The following is a 14,959-nucleotide window of genomic DNA, read 5'->3' as shown; positions in this document are numbered from 1 at the left end:
GTTGTCATCTTTCAGCCTTTCCCAAAATGGCTCAAACTATGATTTGGGGAAACAACATTTTGATCTATTTTTTGTCTAAAAAGCTTTGTGGCTTTCAAGGAAACAAGTATCTAGTGGCTCATGATGTTCTAAGTGTTAGGAAAAGGTACATGATGCTTCTGTGAAGCCCTTCAGGATATTTTCATATATTCAAACTGGAAGAAGATACAGTGTTTTATATGGTTTAATAGATTATGTTCTGGAATGCCATCCTTTCTGCGGTGTGCCGTTTGTATTCGATGTCCAGCAAAAGAGGGAACACAAAAACCTCCAGTTTTCACGTATGAGATTAGTGGAGATCAGACATAGGATTAGGATAGATTTTGAAACAGAGTCTTTCATAAGGTTCAGAACTTCAAAGGAATATGAAAATAATGCAAGTTTGGATCCTTCTTAATCTTTTTTCCTACAAGTATCCTTAAAAACGTATCCACTGTTTATTTCATTTCAGACTCGCGACCCCAGATTGACCCGTCAAAATTTGACATGGACGAGGCAGAGGCTGCCAACATGCTGATTTCATTGGGCAACTCGCGATCGGGAACGCCGTCTTTCGCACCGATACAGCACCACTCGGCTCCCCATTCTCCCCGATCTGCTTCCAAGACCCCTTCGCCTGCTCACTTTGGCCACCGCAGCCAGACTACTTTCATGCCCATCTCTCAGGTATATTGACCGTTACTGATTTTTTTGTTGCCACTTTGGCCATGCCAGATTACCTTCATCGCCATTTCTCAAGTAAATTGACCACAAGGTTATTTTTTTAACCACTTTGGCCACAGCAGCCAGACTACTTTCATGCCCATCTCTCAGGTAAAATGACCGTAACTGATTTGTGTTGCTACTTTGCATGTCAGACTACTTCCATGTCCATTTCTCAAGTAAATTGACCAGTAGGTAATTCATTTCTGAATAACTTTGGCCACCATTACCAGGCTACTTTCTTGTCCATTTCTCAAGTAAATTGACCGGTTGGTTATTAATTTTTGAACCACTATGGCCACCATGGCCAGGCTACTTTCTTGTCCATCTATCAGGTATATTGACCTCTTGATTCTGGTGACCAATGACCATTGCAGACTCCTTTTTTGCCTCTTACCATTCTGGCCACTGCAACCAGACAACTTTGTTAGACAGATTTTTGTGTCCTTAGTCTTCCTAGATGCAGGAGAGTTGATGTAAAGAGTTGTATGTCCATCAGGGTATTCTTCTTGCCATCTGTCCAACTTATAATTAAAGCTGAAACATTAGAAATGTCCAAACAGGAAAACAGGAAATTAATTGAAGTTCTGTAGAAGAAGATGTTATTTTCATATTGCTGTTGGCACAGATGGTTAACAAGCTTGGGATATTGTCTGTCGAGACAAGGTGATGATAATGATGGCTTTTGTGGAGTGTCGGCATAGACCTCAAGTGGTAAGACCCTCATGGGGCTTGATCTGAGGGTACGTTCATAAAAGATTCAACATTTTTAATCAATGTTTCAATCAAGAAAGTTCCCTTACCATTATTCCCTGTCATCCCCCAATTTTAAATCTCTGAATGGGATAACAGGTGGTTATCCCATGAAATCAGCTCTCACTTAACATAAGAAAAAGAGGATCATGGGGGACCAATGGTCACCGATTAGGCATGGTTTGCTATATAGAGGGTGCAAGCAGCTATACGTAGTACAGTGGGGCTTTAAATGAAGGTATGCTTCTGAAAGACTGGATGATTCAAGCATTCCCTGTCACTGATCCCAGTGAGACTGAGCTAGTGAAAGCTATCCTAGGCCATCCACTCTGGCCAAGCTAGCCAGCTAGCCTGTCCAGTCTCTTCATATGTAATCAAATCCCACCACTGCCACCTGAAAAGGGAAATTAGGTTGCGCAGGGTTGTGTTATCATTATCCCTTCTAAAGCAAGATGATGGAAGTCTACCCTGCCTGGGCTCTTTGCGATGGTGCATAGAAGTGCTTTTATTGCAGCTCTTGTAAAAGCACAGTGGAAATATTAACTCTTATTAGTTGTGTTTTTGTCATGCTCTTAATAGTCAAGAGGTCTTTCCTGCCTCAGCTGTTTGTGGTTCTAATATCAGTGCTTGAATGAAGTCTTTCTGATCTTATTTTGCTGATTCCTTTAATAGAAATATGAACAGAAGGGAAACAAAAATCAGAAATTTGGGCATTGTATCTATAGGAAAATCCCACTTGGTGATGGGAGTGTTTTCATTATGCTCTTTTAGGCAGAATGGTTGAAGCTTTCAATTGTCTAGGCTAGCTGATAGCAGTCTTTTCATGATGCTCTGTTTACCAAAATCATTAAGGATTTTTTCCTATTCTTTCCTGAAATACAAAGGATTTGATTTTTGTTAACTTACATGTACAGGATGAATTGAATCAAGTATGAAAATTAAATAATTGATCAAGGAAATTTTCCACTGAGAAATGATAAATTGACTTTGTTGCAGATTAGTTCAATTTTGGCCCATTATGTTTCTATCCAACTAGTTTAGAAGTGTTTGATCGGTATTAAAGGCATATGGTCTAACTAATGTGTTGCAGTTACTTCATCTGCTAGTCACAGAGCCTGTCTAGCTCTAGACAAGAATCTCCTGTGAAACTCAGGGGTGAACTAGTAAAACAACAATTACTGTGGTCAAAATAGTCATAAATAAAATGTTAGGGTTAGGTTTAAGGTTGCGATCGGATGTACATGTAGTATTGGGTTCAAGGTTGAAGTTAATTGGTTATCGTAGGAAATTGACCATGGTCAGTTGTTGCCAGAGCATGATTTGTGCAATCAACTGAAGATTGGTCCACTCCAGTGGTTTGCACCCATTCTTCATCTTCTGCCTGGACCAGTGGCGGAGGCAGGAACTTGCCTTGGCGTTGAAACTCCATATGTCTTCAAGATTTTATTGTTCTGGGAGGAGGGAACAGACTAAAAGGTGTTTCATGGTCTGTTTCTCCCCACAGTTGTTCGTACTTTCTCCATGTTTGCTATTAAAAGCCCCATGTTTGCATGAGCACTTTGCATCGCCCTGTTCCACCCATGTCGCGGGGGATAATGGAAACACCTGCGATATATTGTCTCTTTTGTATGCAGGTCATGTGCCTCAATCGGTGAAATGAATATCTCTGTTTCACCCAAAGCGGCATGTAGCAGACTGCTATAACTAAAGTAATTGGTTATTTGCAAGCCGTCCTGTCCAACCTAGCATCAAATTATATGTCCCCAAGACAGCACCTTTACCAACATCAGTATTCCTCACCGCCCTCATTTAAATCCTTAGTCTTTTATTTTGTGCTCATGTTTGGGTTTTTAATGTTCCTTATGGGTCATCATGTAATGTACCTTGATAGATATCCATCTTTAATGGCGGCGAGTTTAATGGTAGTTGTTTACCCTTTGATAAATGTGTTTGTTGATTGCGTTTCTTTTAATGTCATAAATGTGGTAGGGAATGATCAATCATGAGATACAGGGTGAAAATAACATTTTGAAACAATTTTAAAGAACAATACAAAATAGTTATAATGATCATAATCTAGCTTGAAAGTGCTTTACACTGTGATTGTGTTTACCGTAAAAGTCTATCCTTCATGTACCATTGAAATCAGCATTTTATAGACAAATAAAATATTTTTACAAAAAATTATTCAGCAAATCTGTCATCACCTCCGTGTGCAATATTATATGTAGGCACCCAAGATTGTGGAGTTGCCAAACAGACCCTAATTTTTTTGGGATAATTTCTGGGCATTACTTTGTTTTTTATATTATAAACTGAGGACAACGATCCTAATGGTAAATGTTACTTCTAAGATTAACGCATTTCAAAGTTGAGATGTTTTTAACAAACTAATTCTTTTTTAAAATGATTAATTCACCTTGTTTACATTTCCCCTTTAAATTTGGCTCTCATATCAAAATTAATGAACAGAAGGAAAAAGAAGAAAAAAAAAATGAAAATTTTAAACTTGATGTAAAAGGGACTGATTTGTCGGTTCATAGAAACATTGACGACTCCTAGAGGATTTCTGGTAACACATCCTGTATGTTTGAATTTTGTTTGTCTTCAGATGCAACACGGTTCTCACTCTGGCACTCCAAGCCGCTGGGGAAGCAGTACTCCAATCTCTGGCAGATCATCTGAGGTTACGTCTCCTAGACTCCAGCTTGGTCACAGCTCCGGCTCTACCCCAACTGTTCAGACGGGACTCAATTTCGCCACTCCGGTCAGTCCTCACAAGCTCCAGATTCGTATGGAGCACGCCAAACGCGAGTATTCCAGGAGAACAGATAGCCAGGACTCTGGAGTGGAGCTCAGTGGTAGCACCCCCAAGTCACCCGTCTCGGCCCAGCTCTCTGGGTCTTCATCGGTCACGCCCAGCCAGTTGTCAGGACAGCACATCTTATCGCCGGTCAACGTCGCCAAGCAGCAGCAGCAAAGAGCAGCACCGACACAAGTTCAGCAGCACCTGCAGCAACAGCAGCATCAGCCTCAAGGAGAGAAAAGCCACTTTGAGTTCCCTCCACCACCGTCTGAGAACAAACTGCGAGCTGCACTCTTGGCTCCACCAAATCAGACGATGTCTGGAAGCATTCATGTCCAGGCAACCCAGACAAGCCCCAGTAATGAGAAGACCAGTAAGGTAGCGCTATCAAAGGAAGGACATTCAGGAGATGATGTGTTTGTACAGGATAGCAGGAGGAAGCACAAGAGTGGTGACCAGGGGCGGGAGGTTCCCACGCAAGGGGGGCGGATCGTACCCCAAGGGGAGCAACAGGTGGGTCAAGCCCCACTGACACCGTCGGCCTTGATACCACTGGCATCAAAGGCCGCAAAGGACAACAACAGCAAAGGAGAAAAGAAAGATGGAAGTGGTAAGTCTAGTTATGGTCTCATTCTTCAATAGCAGGAGCACTGTGATCTATCACCAGAACCCCCTGCCTCTGATATAAGAGTTCCAGGGTTTCATAGTCATGGTCTCGTTCTTTATAGCCAGAGCTCTGCGATCTATCACCAGAGCCCACTGTCTCTCATACAAGAGTTCCAGGGTTTGATCCCCGATTGGTGCTTACGTCCTTGGACAAGGTGTTTTGCTCACAGCCGTCCCTCTTGACCAAGGTGTATTAAATATGTACCTGGTAATGCCAGAGTAATACCAATTACAGGGCCCTCAGGACGAGCAGTGTTGATACTGCCTCCCCCGGGTCATGGCGTATTGAGAGGAATAGTTGTGACATGTGCACACGTACGCAACCAAACGTCAATTCATGGAGCTCCAAATAGTACCCCTCCCACGTACAATCTATTTGGGAGGGAACATGAAGCACACACTATGAACATGACGGACAAAGAAAGCGGACAAAATATACAGTTCCTCATTCTACTCTCAACAATTGCTGTGGTAGACAAAGGAAAATACCTTCACTACTATTATGTAAAAATGTGTAGAACAGGTGTCACATGCATATTCACCTGTGCTACTTATTTGTGCATAATAGCAGTGAAGGGATGTTCCTTTGTCTACCACAGCAATAGTTGAGAGTAGAATGAGGAACTGTATATTTTGTCCGCTCTCTTTGTCCGTCATGTTCATAGTGACATGTACTATCAGAAGAGTATCATGGGACTAAACTTGAGGATACATTTCTGGGATACTATCTAAAAAAAAAAAACTTTTCCAACTGCAATCTGACAGTATTATGCATATTTTGGTCTAGATTTAACAGGAAGATAGGTTTAATATTTGGTACACCTATCCTTCTTTGTACCCTTGGGAAATCTTGGTTGCTTTAGGATTGAGGAAACTAAACTTCTTGGTGTCCTTTCTAGAATTGACCAGGCTTTAAAATTGCACACCTCTCGATCCTCCTTCTTTCAGATTTTTGTAGAAAGGGCGGTTTTATTTGATACAGAAATCTAAACAACCTCTTTCCTCTTGATTTAGGTTCTTAATAATTATGATAATAATATTAACCAGAATTTTAGTGCATTTAACTCTTCTAGTCAGGATAAAAGCCAAATCAGTTTAAAATTGGAGACAATCGCACGCTCAGACGTCATTTCGATACTGAACCAAATGAAATTCTACTATACAGTGAAACTTGTCTATAAAGACCACCCAAGGGAGACACAAAAAATGGTCTTTATAGGCAGGTGGTCTTTAAGTACAGGTTCCTTTAGTACATGTTTCAATGAGAAATCATTTTTAAGGGAGACAAATGAAGTGGTCTTTGTAGACAGGTGGTCTTTATGGACAGGTTCCTTTAGTACATGTTTCAAATATGAGAAACCATTTAAGGAAAACAAAAGTGGTCTTTGTAGACAGGTGGCCTTTCTGCGCAGGTAGTCACCCAATGAAATTTGACTGTATTTATTTTCTTTCCTTTTTAATAGCACAAGTTGTTGTCCCACCAGGTCACGTGCCTGTCTTCTACTGGCATTCTCTGGTCCCGATCTTCAACATCAGCCATCCCTCCGCCTCCTCCTCTCCAACACCCAGTGAGGCCCAAGCCATACCTGTCAATCAACAAGCAGCAACCAATCAGATGCAAGGTGAGTGAATGAAATCGATGAGGTCATGAGTGGGCGGAGCTTGATTGCTCAAACTGAGGTCCAGGTCATATTGTAGCCTTAAAATAAAATATATTAAAAAACATTTTTTTTTTTTACTTTTCATAAATTTCACACCAAGAACACAAAATCTCCTTGATAATAGAAAATATGAATCATATGAATCTTCATTTTATGCATTTTGAAATAACTTTTAAAAGATGTTTTCAAAGATACTAATGGCTCTCCATAAATTTGAAGTCCGACTTAGAGATAAAGTTCAACTTGAGATGTTTGTGAAACACCCACGGGTCATATTCGTTCAACAAGCCTATTATCGAATGGTGATGCAACAGTTGCTTTGGGCTTTCGTTAAATAGGGTTACGGTTTCGATTGGATTTAGGTTAGGTTTAGGAACAGGGTTAGGTAAAGTCTTTGGTACAGTGTGGGAAAATTACTATGGAGCAATTTTCACGGGAGCATGTGTCATACAACCAATCAGATATGTTGTAAGATAGCATTGAGAAATGATTGATCGATCAATCAGATGGATAGATGTATTGGCCTTGCAATCAATTGTAAATTTAATGTCGAGGAAGGCCAACCATGTTAAAGGTACCAATGAGGCAATCAATGGATGCATATTGGAGGTGAAGTTGAAAGTTACATGTGCAATGTACATAAAGTGGAAAGCTTGCGGTTGATGCTTCTGATTTGTGATTTTAATCTCAACTGAAAGAAAGAGAACTTTGACAAACTTGGTTTGATGAGCAATGTCTTATCCTCTCACTCTCTATGTCTCTTCTTGTGAATCATCCCATCCTTCTTATTCTTCCCCTTTCTGTCTTATTTTCACCACTTGATTTACCATTTTCTTTTCCTCCGTCTCTTCTTTGATCCCCCTTTCTCTATTTGAATATTTCTCTCTCATTCTGTCTTTTGTTTTCTTCCCATCATTCTCTGTCTCTTTTCTTTACTATCTTATAATTCTCTTTCCATATTCCACCCCTCTCTCTTTCTCTCTCCGTGTCTCATTACCTTTCCCACTCTCCATCTTCTTTCTCCCTCTCTTTAAATCTCCCACTTTTCTCTCTCCCATACTCTATCTCTCCCCTCCTTAACTCTTATCTCTCCCCATCTCTCCCTCCCTAACTCTATCTCTCCAATTCTTTTTTCTCCTTCTTCCCCCTCCTACAACCCTTTATTACTATCCTCCTTGCTCTATTCTTATCCGCTCTTCTCCCCCCTCCCATCTGTATCTCTCCCCTCCTTTGAATATCACACTTTTCTCCTTTCCTATCCCTTCTCTCTCTCTCTCTCTCTCTCTCCCCCTTCCTCTCTCTCTCTCCCTCTCTCTCTCTCCTTCCTTCCTCTCTCTCTCTATCTCTCATCTACTTCCTTCCTCTCAGGTGAAACGGTGAAGCTGTCTGGGGTGAGAACAGTGCAGGGAACAACCATCCTGGGCAAACACGATGGCCTCCTGCCAAAGAGAGAGGAAGGGTAAGACGTCATCACCAGTCACCCTTGTATCTCTTAAAGCCCCACTGCACTACTTATAGCTAGTTGCGCCCTCTGTACAGTACGTCCCAGAAAAAAACGAAACCGAGAATTATTTTAATCACTCATGCGTGAAATATGCATTATATGAGTTGCATCAAATGAAAGAGGAGGATCTAAGCTTTACAAGTATGTTGAGTTATGATAAAACATAAAACATCGATAATTCTCGGTTTCGTTTTTTCTGGGACGCACTGCATAGCAAACAATGCCTAATCAGTGAGCATTGGTCCCCCATGGTCCCCTTTTTCTTATGTTAATTGAGAGCTGATTTGATGAGATAGCCACCTGTCAGTGACCATGCAGTAAGGTATAATCCCTCCTGGCCAAACTAGTGCAGAGGGGCTTTAACTCATTGAATGCATGTTAAATCATGATGAAAACGTCTTTATTGGGTGCGCCGAGCTTTTTCCACTTTTTAGTGACTACGTTTGCATTATTATTCTCTTTAACAAACTCTTTTCTCTCCTAGAATTATTCAGTCACTCCTTTTGTGCCTTGTGTGACATAGGGCAGTGGTTCTATTGTTATCATTATTTGTAAATTACTATTGGGATGATTATCATCAGCAATATCATTGTCATAATTATCATTATCACAATGACTATTATCACCACCATCATCATCATCATCATCATGATCATCATCATCATCATCATCATATCATCATCATCATTATTACCATCATTACTACCACCACCATCATCATCATCATGATCACTATCATCATCATCATCATCATCATCATCATCATCATCATCATCATCATCATCACTATCATCATCACCATCATCATTCATCATGGCATTGACTCAATGATGTTGTCTCTGTTTCACCCCTTCTAGACCCAGTGCATTCACCTTCCCACCCACGGCTGGTAGCGTATCTCCTGGTAAGAGACGGTCACAGTCCCTTAGCTCTCTACCCAAAGATGAGAAGGAACCTCGCAGTCCAAGGAAGGTCAGTCAAACAAATTCTTTTGTTTGTTAAATTTATCCATGACCTCTAGCAGTTCAGTGTTATCTTAAAAGGGTTCAGATTTAGGTAACCTGCCATCTGCTGCTCATGATGTCCAGGGGGGTGTTTCACAAAGATCCTAAGTCAAACTTAACTCTAAGTTGGACTTAAAAACTATGGAAAGCCATTTGTAGCCTTAAAATCAAATATATTCAAAAGCGAAAATTCAAGTATTTTAGTTTTTTTTATGAATTCCACATCAAGAACATGAAATCCCTGTTGGTAAATAGAAAATATTAATAATTTATTTCAAAATTGTATGCCTTTTAAAGTAACTTATACAAAATATTCTCATAGAAGACCAACAATGTCCCACAATGCATCACCAACTGCATGTCGCACATGTGTGATGATGCTTGGGTCAGGCTTGGGTACAGGAAACGGAAATCGCTCTTCATACGTCTTCACTGAAAGATGGCGAAGTTGAAAATACATTATAGCAGTGGTAGCGATGTCGGTACAATGCCCTGCTTTTAAGGTTTTTAAATGAATCACATAAATGAAGTTGGTACCAATTGTTCTTATTTTTCACTCTTACCAAGTCAAAAAACATGGGTATAAAATGGACCAATGTGAATTAAAAGGATTAAATTTTACAAAGAAAAAATACTAATTTGCACATGAAAATAGATTATGAATTTCATACTACATTACCGGATTAAACTTTTTAATAATGTAGAAGTAAATCGACTCTTAAACATTCATGAATAGCACGACATACTTTTACTGCATTCAAAAGATACCAAACTTGTTGTGATTTTTTTCCTTCTGCTCATATATATTTATATATATATACCATGTAATTTTCTAGCATTCTAGATTAAAAGATTAAAAAATTATCTCTAAAAGGACACTGAATTGTGTTTCACTTTAACAAAATTCCAGTCTACTGGTGTTTAAGTCATTAAATCCTCACATCTAAATATTGAGCATTTTGCGATGAACCCATTTTTGTTTTGTTCTCAGAGTCGAGATAAAGACCACGTGAGGCGTCCAATGAATGCTTTCATGATCTTCAGCAAGCGTCATCGAGCACTGGTCCACCAGAGACACCCTAACCAGGACAACAGGACGGTCAGTAAGATCCTAGGAGAATGGTGGTATGCACTCAAGCCCAAGGAGAAACAGAAATACCATGAACTGGCATTCCAGGTATGGACAATCAACCGTAGATCTGATTTTAGAGTTCTTTAATCACATCCAAAAGGAAAATTTACCTATTGATGTATAGAGTTCAGACATCTTTCTCAGAAGCGAATTAGCAGACTGAAGTAAGCTGCCAATAACAAAAATGCTAATTTTCTTTGGCAAATTTGCTCTCAGCCAATCAAATGCCAAGATTTCAGTAGCTTATCACAGTTATTGTAACTTGAGAACAAGTTTAGTGAAACAGGACCCTGGTATAGTTAGACCTGTATAGAAGATGGTCTTTGTAGACCAATTTATTTTACCCCATATTGACATGAGAACCATCGTTGCAAGGGGAAAAAAAATGTCTTTATAGACAAGTGGTTGCTAAAGCAGATTTGACTGAATTAGCACCAAATGTGTACTGAACTAGCAAGAATCCTGGCGTTATGTACCGTGTATCCTTGGCTTTTAAAACTTTAATAATAATGACATTTCTTGTTTACCCAGGGTAGCCTCATCAGTATCAATATTGTTCTCCCTGAGGGTCCTGCAATCATACATTTACACGGCTTTCAGTTAGCAGAGCTAAATGTACTATTAAAAGGCGCTCAAGCATAAAAGGAATTTCTTCCTACGTGGTACCCATTTACCTCACCTGGGTAAAGTGTGGCAAATGTAGATTAATGTCTCTTCCATGTAGAAATTGATCTATTTATAATTGTTTCCATCCTTCAGGTGAAGGAGGCTCACTTCAAGGCGCATCCAGACTGGAAGTGGTGCAGCCGAGAACGCAAGAAGTCCTCCAGCGGCGGGACCGGCGCTCATTCCACCAGCCCTATGGCTAGCCCTGGTCCCTTGACTAGCCCAGGCCCTCTGACCAGCCCCTGTCCCGTCACCAGCCCTCTCCAGCTTCTCTCCCCTTCCCATCACATGATGAGCCCCCTGACTAGCCCACTCCCCATGATCAGCCCCAGTCAGCTGACTAGCCCAAACTCCTTGCCTCGTGCTAGCCCGAGCTCGTTGCCTCACGCTAGCCCCAGTAGGATGATGAGTCCTGGAAGGCTCAGGAGTCCCCTGCATGGGGAGATCCACAAGGAGAAGAGGAGGCTCTTTGAGTCTGATAGTGCGGACTCTGGTCCAAGTCCGGCCTGGGAACCTGGTGAGTACCAAATATGAGGTCTCTAGTAAATGTTTAAGAGTATTGTAAAAGTAACATTAGTTTTTTATTACAGTAATATTTAAAGAATACAATCAATGTATATCAACAGATTTCAGGCATTTGATGCATTTGGGGAAAAATCTCAAAAGTCAAGTTTAGGTTAGGATAGGTATTAATTGCATTTCATTTTATATCCAGATTTAATACTAGTTTTCATACATGTCAAAAAGAATGATGGTTTTCAGGCTCCCATTTAGATTTCAAAGTCATTTTCAGACTATGTTATAGCTTTTATATCATCTAAACATTGGAGATATCAGGCTTGTAAGTTAATATGCATCGCTGGTAAATCTTAAAACCATCTCTTCTTTTCTCTAAAGTCAAATCCGATTCAGACAGGACCTCCGCCCTCGTCACCATCCCCGAGCAGGAGAAGATGCCGCCCTCTACCATCAAACAGAGTCCAGTGCCCATGGAGCGTTGTCAGTCGGCGGCCATGTTGCAGCTCCCTCCTAAGAAGCGCTCTCTGAGTCTGAGTCACATGACAATGGGAAGCCCGACCAACATCCATTCTCCAAGGCCGACGCTGCCCACGCCCAAGCAGGTAAGATGGTGTGGTCAACTTGCTGGGTCTCATTTATTGGAAGGTCCATGGGTCAGAGAAAGAGAGAGAGGAAAAGAAAAGGACAGGAGACAGGGGGTGAGATAGAGAGATACAGGGATATGTATATATGTATAGGGAGAGAAAGATGGGAAGATGAGAGAGAAAGAGAGAGAGAGGAAGATGAGAGAGAGGGAGAGACAGACAGACAGAGAGAGAGAGGGAAAGAGAGAGACATAGAGAGATACAGAGAGAGGGGAATATGAGAGAAAGAGAGAGGGGAAGGAGAGAGAGAGAGAGTGAGGGAGGGAGACAGACAGACAGACAGACAAAGACAGGGAGGAGTAAAAAAGATGCTATACTACTAACAATGTTTTCTATGGTTTGCATCTTTCAGACGACGCCCAATCCCGACAGTACTCCCGGCACTGCCTCGCCCCCTAAGGCCAAGGCAGGGGACGAGCCTTCTAGCATCAAGCCTCTAGCACCCCTCACCCCTCTCAAGCAGCGCCCCAGGCCAAGGCTGGAATCGGAGGAGACTCTGAGCGATGAGGAGAGGATGGTGATCGATGAGGAGGGTGACGATGATGTCATTGGTATGTTTGAATACACTTTTATAGATACAGTAACACCTGTCTGTAAAGACCGCTCAAGAGATACATGAAATGCGTTTCTTCATACTTAGGTAGTCTCAATGCACATTTTCCTGGAAATAGAAAAAGTTCCCATGAAAACACTTCCAAGGGAAACAAAGATATGGCCGATATTAAGGAGGTGATATTTCTGTACAGATGGTTACTAAAGGCGTTCTCATCTTGTTTGTGAATGAAATATTTCTCGGGAAATTCAAGAACATTAAAGGTTACTTTGGTCTTGGATGATCCCGAAAAATGACTGTCCAAAAAGAGGCAAAGTATTTAGTTTAATGCCTTGAATAGGATATGGGAAAGAATGATCATGTGTCTGTATTGATAATAATGTTGCAATCTCCATTTTTTTAAAATTTTGATCCATATGACAAGAATATGACTGTTATCCTTCCCAATCAATGCATTTTCTACCCCAAAGTAAGCATGTTAAAGGACAGTCGTTTGACAATTCCATTATTTTGTTTCTTTTAGTGGCCGCTGATGTAGAGAAGAAGAATTTACCACAAAGCAAACGCATCGATCTGGAATGCAAGGAAAATGTGGAAGACAGTGATTCTGAGACAGAATCTGAAAATGAGACAACGATTGAGAACAAAGCATTCCCTCAACAGCGCTTTTCGCCAGTCATGAAACAGCAGCTTCCACCCTCGGACAAGCCCTACAGGCCTAAGCCAATCAAAATCAAGCCTGATTCAAACTCGCCAATCAGGACTGAGATAGGTGGGGATCAGACAGATGGTGCAGCTTCGCGACCGGTGACGTCGAAGAGTACGTTCCAGCCCACCGGTGCTGTGTTCAAGGCACACTCTCCGCGCGGGAGGACCGATGCTGTCGGGGGGAGCAAAGCGAAAGCTTTCCATGAGTATCATCCATGGAAGAAAGGAAGAGCTGACTCTGGTCAGCCGCAAAATGTGTCAAACTCAGAGCCTGCTGGACAGGAAAAGACAAATGAACCAAAGGAAATTCAGGGTACAACGCATCAGGGATTTGATGATAGAAGTGCGAAGGACCAGAGGGACACTGGAGTCTCTGGACAAGAGCCTCAGCATTCCACACCCAGAGAGGCACTGGTCAGAAACACTCATTCGGTTGGATTGCCAACCACCGTGCGCATTGCACCAAGCCCAGGGGCTGTGATCGTACCTGGTCATGTGACGATAGCTCCAAACAGGCCATCGTCTACTCCGGCCAACTTTAACCAATCATTGCCAACATCTGTCATCGTTGCAAGAACGACGGATATCCAAAGCAATGTCCAAGGAGGTGGAAATTTGGCGACGTTGGTGCCGTCGACGGTCCAAGCAATCATGAGCAGAAGATCTACCTTGCAGCGGGCGTCCAGTATGGAGTTCCAGAGTGGTGTGGTGCAGATCGGGAGACCAGGTGGACTCACAAGTGTGACTATTGCTTCACCCAGTACACCAACGACTCCTAAGCCAGGATTTGCAAATATCAAGCCCCTCACCACCAACATGATCGCAACGAACGCTGTCAATGTCAATACGATTCAGGGGAAGATACTCGCAACCCCACCTCCAGCGGAAGCACCGTTGCAGGTCCCGACGACTCCAACCGTGCTGACGAACTTGGTCTTGAAGCCGAATGGGAGTGTGGTGCCGATGCAGACGTACAACATGACCCAGAATCCTGCTATGGCGCAGCTCCAGTACATCCTGCCCTCCATTCCTGCACATATCAACACGGGTTCAAAGGTCACAGGTACCACCAATGTCCAGGTCGGGAGTCTTCAGCTTACCCCGACCCAACCTCAGTCACAGGTGACCATCAAGGCCGTACCCCAGCCAAACCAGGTCACTCTGGTGACCAATCAGGCTCCAGGGGTTGCTCCACATGCAATATCGGCTACGTCCATCAACCATGCTGCACCCAACACAGGCATGATAACGCAACAGATCTTCAACCATGGAAACATCCATACGGTTATCCCAGTGATCACGACGCAACCGCTACCGATGAACCTAGCCCAGCAGGTCGTCACTGTGTCGCAGTCCTCCGGCTATCAGTCCTCTGGCTATCAGACCTCCGGCTATCAGACATCCGGCTTTCAGACCTCGGGCTATCAGACCAACAACTTGACTGCACCTCAAACTCAACAGAGAGTCACAATAGGTAAGACCAAATACAATCCAACCTCCCTTTATCCTTCAGTAACATTTCAATTCTATTTGCTTAGTTACTCAATATCTTTCTCTACCGTGTGAGGGTCTTAATCTCATTACATATCTTCTATACGAACA

At 42.1% G+C, this 14,959-nt stretch overlaps 1 protein-coding gene across 4 annotated transcripts in view; it reads left to right on the top strand.

Annotated features, from left to right (window-relative positions):
* The first annotated feature begins 469 nt into the window (after positions 1–469).
* LOC100890711 (protein capicua homolog) overlaps positions 470–14,959 on the top strand; it is a 29,908-nt gene continuing 15,418 nt past the window's right edge. For 2 of the 4 annotated variants that reach the window (XM_030977797.1, XM_030977796.1), the window contains exons 1-10: positions 470–705; positions 4,106–4,910; positions 6,430–6,588; positions 7,996–8,086; positions 8,989–9,103; positions 10,127–10,312; positions 11,027–11,450; positions 11,831–12,054; positions 12,449–12,647; positions 13,173–14,831. In XM_030977797.1, the coding sequence (XP_030833657.1) occupies positions 526–705; positions 4,106–4,910; positions 6,430–6,588; positions 7,996–8,086; positions 8,989–9,103; positions 10,127–10,312; positions 11,027–11,450; positions 11,831–12,054; positions 12,449–12,647; positions 13,173–14,831 (4,042 nt within the window). In that variant the 5' untranslated portion in view covers positions 470–525. Of the gene's footprint in view, positions 706–788; positions 853–4,105; positions 4,911–6,429; positions 6,589–7,995; positions 8,087–8,988; positions 9,104–10,126; positions 10,313–11,026; positions 11,451–11,830; positions 12,055–12,448; positions 12,648–13,172; positions 14,832–14,959 lie in introns of those variants that run through there. The other 2 variants (XM_030977798.1, XM_030977799.1) reach the window with 2 other exon arrangements.

The sequence above is a fragment of the Strongylocentrotus purpuratus genome, unplaced genomic scaffold (genome assembly GCF_000002235.5).
Source record: "Strongylocentrotus purpuratus isolate Spur 01 unplaced genomic scaffold, Spur_5.0 spur5_scaffold_1, whole genome shotgun sequence".
NCBI lineage: Eukaryota > Metazoa > Echinodermata > Echinoidea > Camarodonta > Strongylocentrotidae > Strongylocentrotus > Strongylocentrotus purpuratus.
Note: the sequence above shows the minus strand (reverse complement) of the source record. Positions and strands in the feature narration are given on the sequence as shown.